General features: G+C 40.0%; 1 protein-coding gene across 10 annotated transcripts in view; it reads left to right on the forward strand.

Moving 5' to 3' along the window:
• UNC5D (unc-5 netrin receptor D) overlaps nucleotides 1–13,107 on the forward strand; it is a 582,780-nt gene that overhangs the window by 317,433 nt on the left and 252,240 nt on the right. For all 10 annotated transcript variants that reach the window (XM_036894362.2, XM_036894357.2, XM_036894359.2 and 7 more), the window contains exon 2: nucleotides 8,167–8,385. In XM_036894362.2, the coding sequence (XP_036750257.1) occupies nucleotides 8,167–8,385 (219 nt within the window). The remainder of the gene's footprint in view (nucleotides 1–8,166; nucleotides 8,386–13,107) is intronic.

Below are 13,107 nucleotides of genomic sequence, written 5' to 3' on the forward strand. Positions count from 1 at the left end.
TCTTTGTGAATTTACTGTGACAGTGGATGGCAATGTTTTTTAACATGTTTATTATTTTTACCTCTCTGTAATTTAGCATTTTTTAACCCATAATTTTCAATAGAATATGCATTATAAAATGTTAACGAGTACTGTTTTTATCCTATTTGATTTTACTAGAATGCAAGTTACAAAGTCATTATAAAAGAGATTTTTACAAGATCGTTTTCAAGGTAAAATTTCTCAGTAGATGATAACTCAAAATTTAATTGTAAATTTAAGCTTTTGTGTCCCACCCATGCAAAAGCAGGAGAGTATAATGGGGAAATATTATTTCAGATCTCAACACAGAGATTTCAACCCAAGTTTGCCCCTTAGAACACAAACAAGTTGTTTAGTCTCTGAGGGCTTGGACAGGTTCTAAGCTAAGAGATGTGGCCAGGATTCCAAGATGAACTCCCACTCTGTTTTGTGTGAGGCCATTTCACATACAAAAAATTGTATCAGATCATGTTCTGGTCAGATGGGGCTCATTTTTTAAATTTTGAGATGTGCAAGTTGATGGTCACAATATGCATTTTTAAAAGATGACCTGATAGCTCATGGAAGTGTATTTATTTCAAAGGGAATTATTGCTCCTTATGATTTTGTTTCTCCCCTTCTGTTTCTCCTTTTTCTCATAAAAGATTGAAAGTCCCTGCCGTATTTAGGGTATAGGACATAAAACACCAGGCTCTTCCTGAAAGGTAATTTTCCAAGAATGAAAAATATGAGGATGGTGTTTGATTGTTTGGTTTTCTGTCATTCAGTGTTGCATTAAAACAACCATTTTTCCGTAACTATGAATGGCCTCACTGTTGCAAACTGTCAGTTACAAATGAAAAGTGATAACACATTGAAAGCAAAAACCTTTCCCAAATCCCACTAGGTTTTGAAAACTAGTCAGTGGTACACATTCATACACAAATGTGTCTATTACTTATAGGGAAAAAATTAAGAAACGATTTGAAACTTTTTCATTTAAAAATGAGTAATTTTTATAAATCTTATAATATCATTCTTTCCATTTTTCCTAGGGACATATTTGTTGTTTTGTTTTTCCCTGATTCATAAATTTTAATATACTAGAAGTTAGACACCATGAAGTAAAATACAGAAGTTGCCATAGCTTGCAGTCATTTATATTCCTTCCCTGGAGTAGAGAATTGTTTTGTTTTTTTTCTGATTCTAAGTGTTCATTTTAGAACATACTTAAATAGAGAAAAAGCAAACCAATTAATAAAAATTTAAGTCATCAGTAATCCTAGCACACATATGGAAACAATTGGGCTAAAGTTGGCTTCGTCAGAGTCCCTTAGAGAAACTGTTAGTATCAGAACAGGTGTCTCCTGCTAAATCTGATCATACATTGCTTGTTTCCATTAAGGGGACCCGCCATCAGCACGTGTGTACAATCTCTGACTTAACCCCAATTTCAGAACTCAGTTTTGCAGATGACTCAAGATCTTAAACGGTGGTTGGTTTAAAAACCAACCCAAAACTAAAAACTTTCCCTGAGGCCTTGGGAGGTAATGTTACTTGTGTTAGCATGGCCGAAAGAATAATAGTTGCTATTAGAACATAGAATTACTTTAAATAGGCTGGAGAGCCCAGGCTGTCAACCAAGATGGCCATCGTTGTATCATTTGGGGGTTACTCTGTGTCTAAATCTCAGAAAGCTCTTACTGAATCCCATAGAAACGAAATGTTAGAGCCAAATAGGGCCAATGGCTTAGTGCAAATGTCAAAGTAAACTTAAAAACATGAGTTCTAATGAAGATGATACTTAGCTCTACCTAACTTCCCAATGTCCATTTCATGCAGTCACAAACCTACGGGCACATGCCAGGACTACCCCTGTTCAGCCCGCACACTCAAACTGGGCTGCCCTGTGTCTTCCCTGTGATTCCTGCCACAAATTCTCCCCAGGACAGTTACTGTCTCCCTCCTCGGGACTCCTGCCTTGTACCTACTTCTAACGTATGGTTAACATTGCTTGTCATCAGTCTGCAGTATCCCATCTCTGATCTGGGTTTGTGAACTCTCTGAGGAAATTAACCATGTCTCAGCTGTCTGGATTCCCAACACCAAGGATATTACTAGGCATGCACACCAATGTCAATTTAAAAAATGAATGTATTGAGATAAGTTGTGATCATTGGGAAATAATAAATGTACTTTTACAAGCCACTGAAATCTGAAGGTTCTTGTTTGAGGAACTAAGAATGGCTCTCCAGATTTCTTTAAATGTGTTACAAGCATCATTTGGCATCTCCCACTCTGCAGAATTTAAGATCTGCTCAATAGAATCATTTCTTAGGCTGACAATATATAAGATTGACACAGGTGAGGTGAGCTATGCAAATGCAGAGCTATAAAACATTTCCATTTTTATTAGAGGTTGGGAAGAAGGCAGAATGGTTTCTGAGTTTTAAAGAAAAAAAAAAAGAAAAGTTTTATTGGGGCCTAGGGAAAGAGTCTGTGTTTCATAAATTGCATTAAATATTTGGTATGTAAAATTCCGGCTGTTGTTCTGCATTAAATGGGTACAATGCATCCCCTATCTAATTAAGTAACCATATGGAGACAAATCACATTTCCATAAACAAAACGAGAGAACCCAGCTCTATTTGTGTTGTCTTGGATTATGTAACTTGGTTTCCCTGGTTTGGTTTTCCGCTCTGACTTGAATATTGCCATGGGCCAATATGCTGGCAGACATCGAGTGGAATTTAAAGAGCTATTTCCAAGTGTGCCTTGCTTCATTTAAATATTGCTCTAAGAGGGGCTCTGGAACACTATGAAATCCCCTATGTTTAATAAGTTTAATAACTGCTTGCCTACTAAAGCCAACAGCTTTGGTATCTGGCCAGCAGGAAGTCCACTGTGTGTTATCACATGGCTCTGCAGAACCACCATGCGCCTCGTGTGTGGTGTAACCATTGACTACATGTTTACTGAGTAAATAAAGGCTTCACAGCATATTTTTAGAGTTTCTGACCTAACAGGCTTTTATTATCATACATGTAAGTAGCAAATAGTAAAGACATGTTATAAACAACAGTTCATATCATAATGGCTCTGGGATGAAAATAATAATCACAAAATTGAAATATAAATATTAGGCTAAGCTTGGGAATGGAACTCAATGGGGCTCATAATTATATTTCTCTGTCCTTTGCTGTCTTTATCCAGGCAATGATCCTGATGGTGGCGGTAGTGATGGCACATTATATTTATATAACATTCAGCCATTTACCGTATATAGAAGCTCTAAGTTAACTCAACAAGGTCACGGAGGTAACCCGGACTTTATCAGGTTATCTGATTCTAAAGTTCTTTTGTTTTATCAGATTTAGTCTTTGCTTTTTGGCAGGATCATTGGTTGGACTTTGGAACAAATACAAAGTCCAGTGCAAAGAAAGAGTACTTTGGAGAGAGAAAAAAAGAAATGTATTTCAGAGTAAGCTTAGAATAAAAGCATGGAAATAACTTGGAATTTCTCAAAACCTGTTGAAACTCAGCTTCGCATATTCTCTAGCCCCGTGGAATGCCAGCATACTTCCCCTGATGGTCCGGGGATTTCTGGATCCCAATTTGGAATGACTGGCCTCCACTGTGCCCAATCCCACAAGAGATTTGACAGATCAAATGGTCAAATATTGGCAGTTTTATATGGTTAAACATAATGCAATGACCATGCCCTGTTCCCAGTCCCTTTTTCTTGCTGAGGTGTACTGTCTCCCGTTACTTACACTCCTGGGATTTTAAGTGGAGCTTGAGTAGTAAAATATTTCTGCTTAAAAAGAGAGAAAACTATTTCCCAATGAAACATTGAAAAATCCTTCCAATTATTTTATTCTCAAACAACAGTTACTCTTGACTTGCTTGTTTCTGACTTCAGAGAGAATGCCCAGGCAATTGAATTTCATTAGTTGAGTAGTTGTGGAGCTGTTCTCTCAAAAATATTTTATTTTCTGAAGATATTCTCTAGGGTGTGTCCATAACACCCCCTTCCTGACCCAGAGTCATAGTCCAGCTGACAGCAGAACTGATGTTGAGGTTATTATACTTAATGTAAGCAGTGAGGTGCCACACAGATGAGGTATCATTTTATATCATCATCTTTTGGATTTGTGAACTGCATGGTATTGCCGAAAGGTGGGCACTCACTAAATTACCATAGCCGACTTCGAAGGGTGCATTCATTTGAACTGCAATGGAATTGGTGGGTTTGGAGTCAGACAGCTGCATCCAAGTTCTGAATTCCCACTTACTAGCCCTGTGCCCTTAGACAGCACATACCTGATGTAAATGTAAAGTGGGATACTTACAGTGCCCACCCCAGAGAATTAATGGAATGCTTCAATGACTTCATCCATGTAGAAGGCTTATTATCATAACCTGTGTTCACTCAATAAATGGCCGCTCTTATTTTTACTTTCTGCTAAGATAATTCCCGTGGTTTTTAGCCCACCAAAATTCTTTAACACTGAGAGCATTGAGATTTAGTAAAGTGAAGCTCGGAGCTCTGGCTTTAAGAAGGAAGATCTAGTTGTACCAATGAGGAATATTTTCTGCAAAAAACAACAGAATATCTGACTACAACGGGCTTGAATAAGTAGGGACTTAAAAAAAAAAAAGTACAAATCATCTGGAGGTAGATGGTTCCTGGTGTCATTCAGCCTCTGTGCTATCAGAGCTGGTACCTTTGTGCTTGTCTTGGACTTTTCCTTTTCTTCTCCAAGTAAGGCGGGACAAAAGGAAGAAAGGACAATACCCACCATGTCTATTCCTTCTATTTTATGTAAAATAAAAGCTTTCCCAGAAACTTCTGTTTCTGACTCATTTGCTAGCTGGATGTCACGTGACCACTCCCACCTGCATAGTGAACTGCGTCCGTGCCTTTTCCAGCCTTGGCTGTAGAAGTGGTGCAGGAGAAGGCAGTTGGCTGGGTCAGACAGTTGTCAACATTTGTTACACCCGATTTAAAGCTTCCCTCTGAATTGCAGAGCAGGGGTAAATGTATTGAGATTCCGTGTGAATTTACCTTGAAGCCCAAATGTGTTCATGCAGTCTCCCAGGAACCACTTATTAATGTGATACCCCTCGCCCACCACCACCAAAGAGCAGGACCTCTCAGCAACTTCTGAGCCCTACAAGTTCTCATTCTAGTGCTTTTCTTTCCTTCCTAACAATTCAATTCTAAGCATCTGTGGGGCTGGAGGGAGGAGGTGATGCCCAGCCCTGTGGGGTAAGGAAAGGGTCTCTGAGGAGGGGGTCTCCTGGGCAGATCCAGCCTTCTGTGCAAGGATCACATCTGAAGGGCAGGGCGTTGTGGCCCCAGGAATTGGAGCCTGACCCAGTGAGGAACTTGGGGAGGTGGGGAGACAGGCACAGGGTCAGGTAATCACCACTCCCACTCCCACCCTTCACTATATGAAGCCACAAAGCTAAAAAAGGAAACTGTACCCTGCTTTCCCTTATTCCAATGCCCTGTTGAGAGGATGGAAATGAATGGATAATACACATACAAGTATACACCTCACATCTCACACTTACTCACTGTCACCCTAATAAATCCATTTTTTTTTTTCTTTCTTGTTTTCATGGACCCTGACCTTCTCCCTATACACACATGATTTTGACATGGCTTCAATAATAGTTAAGGTACAACATTGCATTCTGCCTTTGTATTTTCTCCTCTAAACATTAGGATTGATTCAGTCTTAACGGAGGTCCTTGAGATAGCCAGGACATTTACCTGAGGACTTTCCCGTTCCACCCTCCTGCTCTGTGTTTCCAGATGAAGGTTGAACTTGTTGTTTTAACTAGAGGTCATTTATTAAAATAGCAGGGGGTAATCTAATTGCTTTCAGATCTCTCTGCGTCATGTGAATTGGCTGGTTAAAACTTGATTTATGTCAAGTGCTTTGTCATTTTATTTATGCCAGCTAAGTGGAGTCTCACTATTTGCTCACGGATTGTTGTTTATGCCCCGCCCCCCGCCCCTTTTCAGTAGCTATTTCACTGTTACTAGTGAAGCAAAAGTGCATCCTTCAAAAGGTAAGCTTGTGGCTGCTCACTCAGGCAACCTCACAGCGTGCCGTGCCCTGTATATTCTTTATCAGGTGACTCTCTTCTGCAACTATGAGTTACTTTGGGCAGACCTCAACCCCCTCATGAGAGTGCGAGCTGTTTGATGCCCATATGAAATCTTTTAATACCTTTGTCATTTCCTCTAATGCATGGATTTATAAAAGCCTGAGGGGACCTGGTATTTATTGAAGATGGAAATTGGTATGAGCAGTCAGTAACAAAATGAATTAATATATGATATATTTTATCAAGTCGATTGTAAATATAATTTACAACGTTAAAAAAAAAAAACCTCTCAGATTCTATCCTGAAACCTTTCTTATTCCAAGTGATATACACATGCTTTATTTTCTGAGTGACTTTACTGTACTTTTATGACATAAACTGCTCTCTTACTAGGTAGAGTATTTGCTTCTTGGTGGTTATTTTGTACTTCTACTGAGTTGTGTATTAGTTAGCTTTTCTATTATTTCTATTACTTAATATTTATGGTATCTTAAACTCTTATTATATGAGGCTCCCCACTCCGAGCTGATGTAGTTAATGGAAAAATAAAACAGTTTGAATCAAGCTATTGTTATGTACAGTTCTTTGTAGTAACACAAATGGTGCTATGTGTTTCCACTGGCAAGGAGTTTTTTTTCACAACTCAGGGTCTTTTATTTTCTTCCTTACACAAAAATATAATGACAGGAAGCCATACCTCTCACATTCAAGCCGGACCCTGTTTACATTTGAGGATGCCCCCTAAAAGTTCTTAAAACAGGACATTATCCCTAATGTTGCAGATTATGTTTACCTTTGACAATGCTCACTGATTGAGGTTATTGACTTGTGTGTGCATAGTAAGAGTCTCTGTTCAGAATTACGCTGGTAGCATACAGAGAGCCCACTTAGGTGACAGGATGTCCCCTGGCCCTAGGCACTCTCCTGATGAGCGGGTCTGTTTGTCCAGGGGTGTCACTAGACCATTTCCCCAGGTTAGTCCTAAAGACTGGTTTGCTTTGAATGGGAATAACCTTTCCCAGGGCATAGTTTACCTTGATGTTGAAGTCCCTGCTTGCTTTGTTCTTTCTCTGGAATGGCCATTGGAAGCCACAAGGTACCATTCCTCTTGCTCACCTCCATGTGGCTCTGCGGTCACATCCTGCTTCTCTTGACTTTGTGGCCGCTTCCTAGGACTTAAGTCCTTGTGAAATGTAGTTGAAGAAGCAAAGAAGCAAAGTCTTGACTTCTGCTTTTCCCCTTTTATATTGCTTCTCTCCACTTACCAGCTCTCTACATTTCAAGGGAATCATATCTGTTTCTTCCCTTTGAGGAAATAAAATGATAGTTCCTAAACTAAAAGCTCATGGCTATTTTTTGTGATTTGTTTTAATTTCTTAACCTTGAGAGATTCAAGTCTATGGGGGAGGCATCTGGGGGCAGAGAATGATGGCCATGGGCAGGCAGAACAAATGGGCCTTCCTTTTAAAAGGTTCAATAAGTTGGTGAGGTTTTTTGGAGGAAATCCTGTCCAAGAAAGAATACCAGACAATCTCTAAAAGTTTAATAGGGAAAGAAAGTGGACAATTTGGAATATTTGTGCATGTCTCAATGACTGAGCGCCCTTTGCCAACATCACCATTATTCATACTCGTTTATGGGAGAACTAAATCTATTCTCACTATTGTTTCAAAGTTTTAAGGCAGCTTGGGGGCCTGATTGAATGCTTTGAGGTAACCACTCTTAAGATTCAGCCCCTCACCCTGCAGATACTTATCTTGACTCTTTCAGCAAAGACACACAGAGTCAGCACCACAGGGGGTCTCCTACTCATCATCTTAACTTGTCCAGTCACACTAAGGTGTGCCCACCATAGGTGGACACAGGATGCTAGTTAAGCCGCCAGAAGATAATTCATCTGCACAGATCTTCCAAGCGTGCTGTGTTAACATGAGGCAATGTTTTTCAGCGCAGGTGCTTAGAGCTGGTGTGGCCTGTGCTTTGCGTCCTGATGCACTTGCTGTCGGCGTGGGCTGTGTTTTAACACCCTCTTCCATTTCCTAGGAAGTGACAATGGTGAAGCCCTCCCTGAGTCCATCCCGTCAGCTCCTGGGACACTGCCTCATTTTGTAGAGGAGCCAGAGGACGCCTATATCATCAAGAGCAACCCCATCGCACTGAGGTGCAAAGCAAGGCCAGCCATGCAGATATTCTTCAAGTGCAATGGCGAGTGGGTCCATCAGAACGAACACGTCTCCGAGGAGACTCTGGACGAGAGTTCAGGTAAGAAGGGGAGGCCGTCCCAAGAATCTGGTCGCCTCAGATGCTCGCACCATGAATGAGCCAAACAGAGCTGTGCAAGCCACCCGCTGTGGCTTATTGGAATGAGACCACATTAACATCATCCCAGGAATATCAGATGCAATCAGATATTGAAATGACTCCACAGCTCCTTTGCCAGTCTGTATAATACAGGAGTATTTTTTTTTTCCTGCTATATAACTTTCACACCTAATTTTGTCTGGAAGTTAATACTCTCCCTGGGAATAAAACCAGGCAGCCAACTGCTTTCATTTTCTGAATTCTCAATATTTTTTAAGGGAAATACACTTTATACCCAACACTTACTTTAAGCAGCATAATTTCAACATCTTTAGTCTTTCCTCCTAGATAATAATATTTTGTACTTCATTCTCCACAGTCCGTGGTTTCTGAGTTTTCTTTGATGACTAAACGCAAATTGGATCTCCAGTATGAAAGAATTTTTGTCAGAACCATTTTAATTTTATTAGATTGGCTAATTTGGCTGATGAGTGAGGGCAGTGGTCGCAGTGATCCTGCTAGTTAGTGTTTAATGAGCACTTACTGTGTACCAGACCTTACCTGAGCACCTCACAGATACTATCTTACTGTCTTTACAACAGCTCTCCGGAATAAGTAATACTGTCAATTGCCTTGTTACAGGCAGGGAAACTGAGACTCAGAGATGTTAAGTAAACAGTGGGCTTGTGCTGGATCTCAAAGCAAGATAATTTGACTCAAAACTTTCAAAATTTACAGTTTTCTTAAATTTAAGTATGTGTCAGAAGCTGTATATGCTTTCGAACTAGTGACACCTAGTACCTGAAAATTTAGCTTCAGCCAGACTCCTATCTGGCCTCACCCTAGATTATTGATCCTGTTAGTCCTGACATACTCATTAGATATCAGCTTTTGAATAAATCAGAAAGTCTGAGTATAATTGGCTTACTCAATTAATTAATCAGATCAGCTTAAATTATTAACTGTACACCAGGTCATTCGGTGCACGAGGCTAAGCCTTTCAGAGTATTCAAAGAATGGTACGATGCAAACACTGAACTCTAGGGCTGTATATCTAACTGAGAGGTAGAAGGCCAATGTACCCTCAGGTGCAGTGCAAATGAAGTTACAGTCAATGTTTGAAGAGATGCAGATGGTGCCATGGAGGATTAAAAGGTAAAACCAAAACCGAAAACAGGAGCAGTGGAAGCAACAGCATTTGAAAGGGACATTGATGAATATGTAACTGAAATAGATGTAGTTAATGTTTCCATGTGGCAGAGGCTTCTCAGTGGTCTGAAGATCAACAGCAGCAAATGGAAGAAAGGCTATTGTTTGGTCAGGAAAAAGTTGGTTTGGTTGAATACAAAATTGATGTAGGAGGATAGCAGCTGATAGCTGGAGAACCTGGTTCAGTCAGTGGCCTGAAAGGCTTCAAATACCAGAGTAAAGAGTTCTGTATTTAATTTTATGGGTAGTTTGCTGGTGGTGGGGACTGATTATGTTGATGTATGGGAATGCCATGGCTGGGGCTCTGCTTCAAAGGATGAATCCGGCACAAGTGTCTGGAATGGTAAGGAGAAACCAGAATGGGGAAGTTAGGAGGCTTGGATAATTCAGTTAAGAGAAGTGGTAGCCACAGAAGGAAGAACTAGGTATCAGGTGTGAGAAGCACTTCCACACCCCAGACTTAATAGCTGAATGAATGATTGAGGAAGATGGAGGAAGAAAAATGAATCTCTTAACAGAAGCAGGAGGGTGATGTGATTAATGTAAGTAATTACATTAGCAAGGAGAAAAGACTGAGGTCACTGGACAAGCAGAATTTGAAATCCTTATGGGATGTAATGAAGAGAGGTAGATTAGGATCTCGGTCAAGTTCAGGGAGAGAAACGTCTACTTGGTAATCATCAGTAAGGAATGAGACCCTGTAGGTGGAGACTGTAGAGAGAGAATGGGTAATAATATGAAAAGGAAATGGGGCCAGAGATCTACACCCTGACAAGTCAGGAAGAGGAATAACAGCCAAGCAAGAAGTAAGCAAGCCAAATACACTGTGTTCCAAAGGGAAGGAGAACAATTATTTCAGAAAGATCTTCAGGTGACATTCTGTCTCTGCCTAGAAGTCAGTAAAGAAAGCAACAAAGGACTAAACATTTATATAAACAGTGCTAAACATTTCACAGTTCTGATTGACTCTAAGCTTGCAAAGTAACTTCAAAAGTTGGAGAAACACCTAAAACTTCATCTCAATTCCCCATTCTCTCCAGTTTGGAACTAGTATGAGGGATTAACAACAAAAGTGCCTGTTTTAGAGACGTTCTTCAGACCCAAAACACACTTAGCATTCTGGAATCTGAGTGTGAGAACGGGAAGGGATCTCAGTGATACCCTGACAGCCCAATTTGACACATTCAACATTTTAAGTTCCAAAAGATACACCTAGCTCATGGCACAGATCTCCTGATTCCCTCTTGAGATAGATTTCTATGAACGGCTTTTATATACAGATTCCTCTGCTGTCCTTCAAGGGCAAAATATTGACAGATATCCTGGCTGACATAAAGATGGGTTTCAGCACTTGGCTCATTGTGTTTCATCGTGAATCTGTTTAGTGTTTCCATTTCCCAAGTGTAAATTCTGTAGTTATTCCATTGGGATTTCTTTATCCCTGTTTCTGCCATCTCTGTGAGGGCCAAATCCCGTATTCTTCATGGTGTTGCTGGCACTGCTGAGCCAAAGTTTATAACAACCAAAGATACAGAGACATTTCCAGAATTCCAGGTATGGTTTTCTTCTTCAAAGAAGGATTTGGTTAATCAAGGCAAAAGAAGAGGACAGATGGACTCTGGATGTCAGGGAAGTTCCTCCATTAGACCAACTGGAAAGGACTCCGGCGTCCGTGCCTCAGTGGGGCTGTATGTTTTATCCGCAGATATCTCTGTCCTAAATTTTGTCCAGGAAGGTGCTTAAAATAGCAGAATCCCATTAGGTAAACTGCTCCAAATGAAGGATAGGAAGGCCATTGAAAAGTGGTCAGCTATTTTTTATACCACTGCTAAAAAGCCTATATCCATTCTCTTTGAAAGGCCTCTTGTAAGCATTGCTACCCAATTTAATGCTGCATCCCTTTTGTCATTTCATAGAATTCTTTTTTTTTTGTTGCTTTCCTCTTTCAATTCCCCCAGCATTGCTAGGCAACTCCACATCTTGCAGAGTGTTGATTACATTTTCTGCCTCTGACTAAAAGTCTCCCCTCTCCCCTTACTTTAAAAAAAAAGGCCAAAGAAGTCACAAATTTCAAAGGAACTGGAAAGACAAAAATTCATAAATGACATAATCTGGAGAAATTATGCACCACTTTTTTAAATGCCATTGAAAAAGAATTTAAATTTTAACAGCTACCTTTTTGAAAAGAATTTACTAAGCACAGCCTTTTAAAACTAAGTCATTTTGATGACATCAATGGGAAATAAATGTCTCTCCCTTTTCAGTTTTCTTGTGTGTAGTTAATGAAAATTGCTCTCTACCGCACTGCAGCAATTCTGTTTCCTAAGCTCTGTATTAATCATGGAATAGTGGAAACTGGAGCAAGATGAATGGAGATAGTATACCCCAGCCCTATGCATAAGTGCAATTAAGGTTAGAAACAAATTGGCCTCAGGTATTGAAAAATAGATGCATTACTGCCCTTGGGTTTTCAATATTGGGCTTGAGCACAGGGCTTGACTACCTTTACAGATTTAATGGCTTTTGATGGGGTCTGTAAAATAATTCCCGCCAGTCCAGTTGAAGTAAATGACACCAAGAGTCCAAGAGCAGCGGGATCATATTTGACCAGAGATAGAGAATTGTCTGATGTTCTTGTAAGAAGTTGAAAGCAGCTGTTCATATCTTTCGCCAACATCTTCTCTATTTCTGAAATCCTAGAGAATTTAGATACTCTTTTTACATACAGGTTTTCTTTCCTCACAGTAGTAACAGAAATATATAGGACTCGGGAGTGTCTGGAGTAGACCCAGAATCTTCTGTATTTCCAAATTGGAAGCAATAAATCCTTTCAGTTGTTAAAGGCTGCAAACTGCCTTTGGTCTTTCCAGTAATTTGGCTCCGTCATCTAACAGTTCAAATCAGAAGAAAAAGGATGATGTGTTTTCATGCAATTTAGCTAAAAACACACAGAACTGGAGTTCTTTCCTGCACCAGGCACTGCTTATTTGACATGAGTTACTGTGTTGCACAGACATGGCGATACCTCTTAGTGATGTACACTTCCTGTTCTCTTCACCAGCTGTGGGATTCTTTTTATTTGTCCTGCCTCATTCATTTGGAAATACGGGGGCTCTTCCTCCTTGTGTTTTTCCTCCATTAACATTTTGAGCTGAGAGGTGATCCCAACCCAAGAATCATACCCCTGAGAAAGGACAGAATGGTCAGAAACAGAAATTAAGAGGTTTAATATAACAAACAGGTAGATACACACACACACAGAGAAAACAACAAAACCAGCAAAATCCATCTTTAGCAATCAGGATAATACAGCCTGTGGGAAGCTAGAGTTATCAATAAGCTGAAACACTTCTTAACTGTTCAATAAAAACAGGAGTTCCCTTAACAACACTCCATGGCTCTTATCTTATCCTACCTTGGAGATATTGAACTCTAATGAGTGAAATAATGCGTATTCCAATGTGTTATGGGAAA

Source organism: Manis pentadactyla, chromosome 7 (genome assembly GCF_030020395.1).
Source record: "Manis pentadactyla isolate mManPen7 chromosome 7, mManPen7.hap1, whole genome shotgun sequence".
Taxonomy (NCBI): Eukaryota; Metazoa; Chordata; class Mammalia; order Pholidota; family Manidae; genus Manis; species Manis pentadactyla.